The sequence below is a fragment of the Castanea sativa genome, chromosome 6 (assembly GCF_040712315.1).
Source record: "Castanea sativa cultivar Marrone di Chiusa Pesio chromosome 6, ASM4071231v1".
Lineage (NCBI taxonomy): Eukaryota > Viridiplantae > Streptophyta > Magnoliopsida > Fagales > Fagaceae > Castanea > Castanea sativa.
In genome coordinates, this window is record NC_134018.1 from 57,759,443 (window position 1) to 57,767,266 (window position 7,824).

Here is a 7,824-nt window from a genome sequence, read left to right on the forward strand (position 1 = left end):
ACTTCCATAAAATTCAAGGGGGATGTTTGTTAAAATTTCTCATATGGGTCTTTTATGGCACTCCCAATATTTTTGGAGGTACTATGGAGCTAATGTTCAAAAGTGACGTAAGTAGTTGAGTGTGACAAAATTACTACCCAATGTTCAAAAGTGATGTAAGTAGTTGAGTGTGACAAAATTACTACCCATGACTATGTTACTGCCTATCAAAAATGACAAACAGAAAAAGAAAAAAGAAAAAGGGATAATGTGACGGGCTAAACTTATCATTAGATTTGATATAAACACTATCTTATTTGACATTATCACAATCTAAAATAAAAAAATAAAACGAAAAATACTAGAAAAATGTGGAGCTACTTCTCAATATGATATGAGTAACCAAAAAATATGACACAGTTCCTATATATGTAACCTTGTCATTAGTTAATGTGTCATAACTAAAATACTGAAAATGATAAAATGAATAAATATAGATACAAGATAAAATATGGAATGAATAAATTTGTCTATGTGGGCACCAAATCCTATTGGGATGATGGTATTTGAACCCCCAATTAATTTGTAAGTGGGCTATCACGCAATCCTACCAATTGGGCTTTGAGCTTTGCCTGGACTAGCTTCCCCAAGCCTTAGTTCCTAACACTCACCAAGTCTCCCTCCCACCCTAGTGTTTCCCCTTCTGCACTTTCCTTTCCCCTTAATTTTTTCCCCAACCCCTTGCTATTTGTCCTACTTCCCCTTTTATAGCCTCTTGCTAGTGGGGTCTTAATCATTGCTTTCCCACTTCTCACTTATTCCCACACCTCTCAGAATCCAAGGGATCCTCATGACTTTAGAGGATTCCCTTGGAACTTGTTCCAGACACCAATGAGTAATCGACAGTGAACTTCCCCACAGGCACAGTATGCCCTCGGTTACCGACCCTGCCATGTAAACATCCTATGCTCGCTTTCCTCTTCACCCGACAATGTCTGGGCCGACCACTTGAAACTACCTCGGCATGGTGTCCGTTTACTGTCATCTTGATCTGGGGGTTGGGCCTGCGATTGTAGCGTTTGGAGTCAACTCCCTCCACGTGTATCACAGCAAGCTGCCCTGATGGGCCTCAGGCCCAATCCCCCCACAGTCTACATATAAGGTGGGCTTCTATCAATGAAAAATGGCAAATGGTCACTTGAGAGGGTCTAGTCACTTGAAAAAGTAATTTGATTCAAGTAGTAGAAACAAGAAAAGTTAAAAGAAGACTTAAAATAATACTAGTAGAATTAAAAATGAACATGTTAATTATGAAATTAACAAAAAGTATGATTTTGGATAAGATCAATAGTATAGTGGAAAAGAATGTGGCTAACCCAAATTAATTTGTTAAAAACCAATAGCCAACTCAAAATTTTGGGACTAAAGTTTGTTGTTGTTATAGGAAAGAATGCAAGAAACGCATTAAGGCTCAATTAAATTTGAAAAATCTACCTACACTTGTCTAAATGAGTGATTAATTGTGAATTCCAAAATTATGGTCTAAAGCTTTTATTGGAAGTGACAAGAAATGCATGTTCAATAATTATTTTAGGCATTTAATATATGTATCATTCCTCTTATAGTGTAGATCCTATAGTATGTAGGATCTATATCCCATAAGAGGGAGGGTGCATATATAAGATCCTCTTATAGTGTAGATCCTATAGCATGTAGGATCTATATCCCATAAGAGGGAGGTTGCATATATAGGATGGATGAGATATTTTACCGTGCCCCTACAAAAAAAAAATATAAAGACCAAAAGAAGCTATCTGTCGGAGACAAACTTCTATGCACTATGCGTGCACAATAGTTTTCTAATTTCTCTCTCTGAAGGAAGAAACAACAAATATATGAGATATGCCTATACATGCAGGTGATACACAGTTACACACTACAGAGAACTAGCAGCATTCAAATCCTTAAAAGTGAGTTCCCAATTCACTAATCAATGTACAGAATTTCAGATGTGTGCAAGTGCACACACAACACAGTTTTTGGCTTGTGGCCTGGACATTGGACAGATAATTTTGCTGACTGGCAGTAGATCAGCAAGAAGCATTATTTCAAGGCACATATATAGAATCAGGAGACATGGATATCATTTGAAGGAGACTGGAATTTGAAAATGTTTCCTCTAGTGCAGGAACCCTCTTACTATCTCCATCAATGCTTTCTTTAGTAATATGTACCAGTTCCCTTGCAACATCGATCATACCAAGTTTGCCATCTGCACCAAACAAGAAGCACCTCGTTGCAAGGTCTGCAACAATCTCTATTTGCTCTCTGCGAAAAGGCGGTTGCTCATGATAGTAAAGGAGTGGATCCACAATCTCTTCTAGCTTTCCACTCCTCAATTTTTGCAAAGCTACAGTTGGCATGTCTAGGTGATTTGAGCCTGCAATAATCTCAAGAAGCAGCATACCCATGTCATAAACATCATTTTTGTGCAAACAACATGAACCTTCATAGCTGTTATACAAATCAGCCCCATTCCTAAGGCTTGAGCTAAGTAGACCAAACCCAGCAATCTTCACAGAAAAATCTTGGTCTAAAAAAATGTAACCGGATTTGAGATGATGGTGGAAGATAGGAGGAGAAATTTCATACTGCAGGAATGCAAGAACACTAGCTGTTTCAGCAGCAATGTGCAGTCGTTTGTACCAGTCAAGACTAATACTATGTTCTCTCCTTTGATGTAAATGTTCCTCCAAGGTACCATTTGCGGGATACTCATAGAGAACTAGTGGGTTGTAGCCAGAGTCAATGCAACATCCAAGAAGGCGGGCCATATTCCTGTGTTGAACTGCAGATAAAACCTCAATTTGGGACAGAACTTGAAGCAAGTCTCTTTCATTGTCACGTTGTAATTTATGCACAGCTACGTGCAATCCATCCCCAAGAACCCCAGCATAGATTGTGCCATTACTACTGTCTACAAGTTTCTGAGCCTCTTCAAACCCTTTGGTGGCTTGGTCTAGCTCATGGTAAGCGAATAATCGAGTTGTACAAGCTTTCTGGAATGAGATGGTGCTGTGAAAGTAACCCTTATCTGGATCATATTTCCCCTGCTTAACAGGCCGCTTAAGTAGATAAAAAATTGCTATCAAGGAGGCGATTATGAGAACTGTTGCAAGAACTCCTGCATGGTAAGGATGCCATTATGTTAAACTCTCAGGGACTAGAAATATTAAAGAAATTCAAGACTGACCATGTCCCATTTATCTAAAATGGAAAATGATGAGATGAATGTACAATTACCAAAATGATTCTAACATTCAAGTTGCATTTAACCTTTTACTGTGTGGGTAAGGATAATTTTCAATAACATATATAGCAGTTTTTATTGAGACAAAATCTTCAAACCACCATTCATATGAAAATTGTAAGTCACATAGGGTCTAATTCTTGATTACATACCAGCTATAATAATCGCTTTCCTTTCACCATGTCCTTTGGTATAGCAGTCACTCCCATATGCTTCCTGGCCATCCTTGATGCATGCTGTCAAAGACATTCATAGAAGTGAATATCATAGTTATATGGAGGTGTCTTTAGTAGTTTCAGTGACACCAACCTTGTGACATATACCAAATTCAAGCAAGTAGAGCCCAATTCAAAGATGTGCACTTTCAAATGATTCAGTGCCCTTGAACTTGAATATTGAAGTAATAACTTATTGTTATTAAATTTTACATCGATTTATTTTTAAATATCTTTTCTCTTTTCTAAGCAAGTTTGAAGGAGAAGACAGATGAGACCCACTGATTTATGTAAATATAATTTGATTGGGTGAGCTATCACATTAAGCCAAATGAGTGGATTCACCTGATAACTGTTTGCATTAGTTCAATTGGTAGTACATAATTAGAACATGTTAATTGGATGATATCCTGTTTGCAATTCCCTTTCTAAAGGCGCAGACTTTTATCCCGCTGTATGGTTAAGTACTTCAGAATTTGAGATTAAAGTTAACAGAACAACTTCTAAGAATTTTGAACTGCTTTCGGTACATAATGAAGTTCAGAATGGCCCACACAACATATAGATAAAATGAAAACTACCTCATTCCTTATTGCTTCAAGAAACACAGTACTCTAGGGAAAGCAAAAGTCCCAACTATGGCTTATGAAAGGCCTGATGAGTGATGTCTATTACTAGTGGATCACCAAGGAAAAGAATATAAACTTTTCCTAAAAAACTTAATACTGTTGCAGACCTCATGATGACTGATGAGCATTTGTCTAAAAGATAATGATATGTAATAATGATGTGAGTAGGATGCAACAACTATGAATAGTGCTGCATCTCTCACTATATCCTTATCTTCAGACATCCCAACTGAAAATAGAATCAAAAGATCAATCTTAGGATGCTGTGCACCTTTGTTATGGGTGCAATTAATAGTGAGATTTTTCCTAGTACCGGAACTACCACTTTCAGAGCCACTCAGACACATTATACTGACCGAAAGATCTATAGATGATTATTGCAACAAAACAAAAGCCACTAAACACAATTAGTGGTCAGATTTCTCTTAATATTGGAAGGTTAAATTACTAAGTTGATCTTTTAACTACTCCCCAGTTCAATTTGGTCTTTTTACTATGGATTGTACCAATTTAGTCCCTAAAATATTGATTGTGTCAATTCCATCATTCAATTTTGAAAATCAAGTCAATTTTAAGACAGATAATTCCTTTAATATTTTAAGTTTTTAGCATAGAGCAAACCTCATCATGTAATTGACTTGATTTTTTAGGAGTTAAATGGCAAAATTGACACAAATAATAGTTAAGAGACCAAAATAAAATTTACCGTTTTAAGTTTTTATTGGAGAGCAAACTCAACATTAGAGATTAAGGGGCAAATTTTACACAATCAAATAGTTAAGGGGACCAAATTAAACTTTATCCCATAGTTGTAGGGCCAAAATACTAATTTAACCATACCAGAACTACCTTATTCAGAGCCACCCAAACACATCCACTGACTGGAAGTGGAAGATCTATAGGATTATTGCAACAAACCAAACACATTTGATGCTTAAAATGAAGTTTAATTCTCATCCAATTTCAAAGAAGTGCTATATAAAATGTGCAAAATTTGACCATAAAAATTCAAAGAACTACTCACACTTCAAGCACCCTGCTCCATTAGCAAATCCATCGCCTACAAACCCATCCTCACACAGGCACCTCACCCCTGCTTGAACTGCTGTAGCATTGACAATGTCTGCATTGCTAGCACAAGCTCCACTAGATAAATTTCTTGGAATAGCCCATTCCAACTTAACTCCACGCTTGCCTGAATTAGACCCTCGCAGAACAGCCCAACTTGAGAACCCCCTGCAACCAAACTTGGAAAATCCCGAAAACCCATCTCCAACATGCCATATACTATGATCAGAGAGTGGGTAGCAACAACCAGTACCACCATCACTGCCATCACAACCAGGCAAGTCAATTGTTTCACATTCTGCTTTACACAAAGAAGAATCCTCACAGTCATACAAGCCAATCACATTATCAACCGACACAGCAAAGTCAACGTTTTTAGCAAAACTGAATGAGTGTAAGTCATTATACTGACGACAAGAAGAGAGACCTGGAAAATCCACTAGCACACCATCAGAAAAGAATTCAAGAACCCGGTAGCTCTCAGAGCCAATATTGAGAAAAAGGGTGGTGAAGTTTTGGCAAGAGAGATGAAAAGCACTAAAAGGTGCAGAGCCACATGAAGTGTTCAAGTGAAATGGAAATGGGATATGACCAAAGCTCCCACATTTTTCATTGCATTGATTTGGAAGCAAAAGGGCTTGTAGCTCTTGGTGGTGGTGTTGTGGTTCTATAAGAGAGTGAGATAAAGGTAGTTGGTTAAGAAGCCTGAGGAGAAACAAGGAAGCAAAGAATAGAGGTAACATTTGCAGTGAAAGGTTTGGCTGCAGAGAATATTTTGGAAGGAAAAGGTAGTAAGGTAGTAAAGGAGAGAATACGTACATGGCCTTTTTGTTGCTATGGTTGAATAAGATGGTTTTTGAATAGTGCTAAGTAGTAAGAGACATATATTACTCACAGGGCAACGGGGGGTTGGCTGGGTTGGTCAGGACTTTGCTTCCCTGCTTGTCAGGCTTGGGTTCGAGTCCTGCCAACGGCCTTCTGTTGGTGGACATCCTTAACGAGGGATGTACTAAAAAATGAGGTGACTCTCACACACGTTTACGAATATATATGACGCGGCGCCCTGTCTGGGGTTTAATACAATCATAAACACCCCTTTTCTTTGATTACCAAAAAATATATATATTACTCACAGTACATATCTCAAACAAAAAAGAGCAAACATATGACACTATGATTTGGCGTGTCAGATGATAGAAACTCACAAACACAATCAAGGATGAAGGGGAAAGATAACGTGGCGAGATCAGAGATGAAGTAGGATCTTGATTGAGGAGGAGCATATAGAAGTTAGGGAAGGGTGAGAAGATTGGTCTGTGAAATGGGCTACAGTTTGTACGATATGGGATAGTGTGATCTATGTAAGCATGGGCGCCGATGTACGAGTTATTTTGAGTTTTTCAACTCATTTCGGTGACTCTTTACTTTATAAACAATTTGCATGGGCCTAGTTTATATAAAAATTTGCATGGCTTTCGAGATTTATATACATAATATATATATAACCAAGTACTATCATACAAAATAGTACAAAATTATATTATGTAGTTTGAGAATTACGGAATTTCAGATCTGTAATCTGAGTTGTGTTAATATATGTATCTATCTTGAAAATACGAATCTGTTGCTGCCACTTAGAGAGCTCCTCAAGCTCCAAGACCACGCGTGGTGGCTACTCTTTTAACCTTCTTTTTTTTCTTCTTTTGGGGGCCTTTGGTTTGTACTTTGTATATGTGCCTATATGGATACTTTTCTATATATAACTCGCTTATTAAGTCACTGTGCAGTGACATTTGTGCTCAGGCAACGTGTGGATGTGGAAATTAAACAATATCACTATATATGGGTATGCCATCTTCTTGGTACTGTTGCGAGTCTTGTGACCTTCGTGTTGGGATGCCAAACTTGCCGGGTCATGTGGCGTAATAGCTCATGCTCACCGCTAAATTTAGCGTGAACAAAAAATTGAATCCCTGCAAGTTGTTTTTTAGTTGAACTTTAGAGCTCAGTCATGAGACATTTCTTTATGTGCAAAAAGTTTGAGATGAGATTCTTATGACCCACGGTATTATTATTATTATTATAAAATTGAAATCAACTAATTGACCAATTTTTTAATTAATTCCATTCGTGTCATCAAATGGTGGATTATAAAATGCAGTCTCTCTTAACTCTATGATGAGGATGAAAAATGAAAATAAATAAAGAACGTTAGTGATTTCTTTTGTTTGGTAGAGAAAAGAGAGAAGGATGAATGGAAGGAATTAAGGAAAAAGCTCATTTGACTATGATTTATATTTTACCCTCTTATAAAAATTGTGTGTATGTATATATAATTTTAATATTTTTTATTTTTTATATTACAAAAAATAACACTTTTGTGCTTTTATGTTTGGGAGTTCCCGGAGTTCTTTATTTTGATCATTTGTGTTTGAAAATGTTCATTTTTCGTCTATTAAATGAGAGAATCGAACTTAAAACCTAATATCATGTTAAATTACTAATTGTTCTAAAAATTTAAACTATTAAAATATGGTAAATTTAATCATTTAATCACATATTTTTAACAAAACTCAAAATTACAATGTAATTATCCTATTTGAATCTATGTATTTTTTAAAAT

At 36.7% G+C, this 7,824-nt stretch overlaps 1 protein-coding gene across 1 annotated transcript; it reads right to left on the reverse strand.

Moving 5' to 3' along the window:
* Positions 1–1,808: 1,808 nt before the first annotated feature.
* Positions 1,809–6,023, reverse strand: LOC142641459 (probably inactive receptor-like protein kinase At2g46850). Its single transcript, XM_075815902.1, has 3 exons — positions 5,158–6,023; positions 3,442–3,525; positions 1,809–3,163 (listed from the first exon to the last, which is right to left on the reverse strand). Exons 1-3 carry the CDS (start codon positions 6,020–6,022, stop codon positions 2,088–2,090), a joined length of 2,025 nt encoding a protein of 674 aa, XP_075672017.1. The 5' UTR covers position 6,023; the 3' UTR covers positions 1,809–2,087.
* Between the last annotated feature and the right edge of the window lie 1,801 nt (positions 6,024–7,824).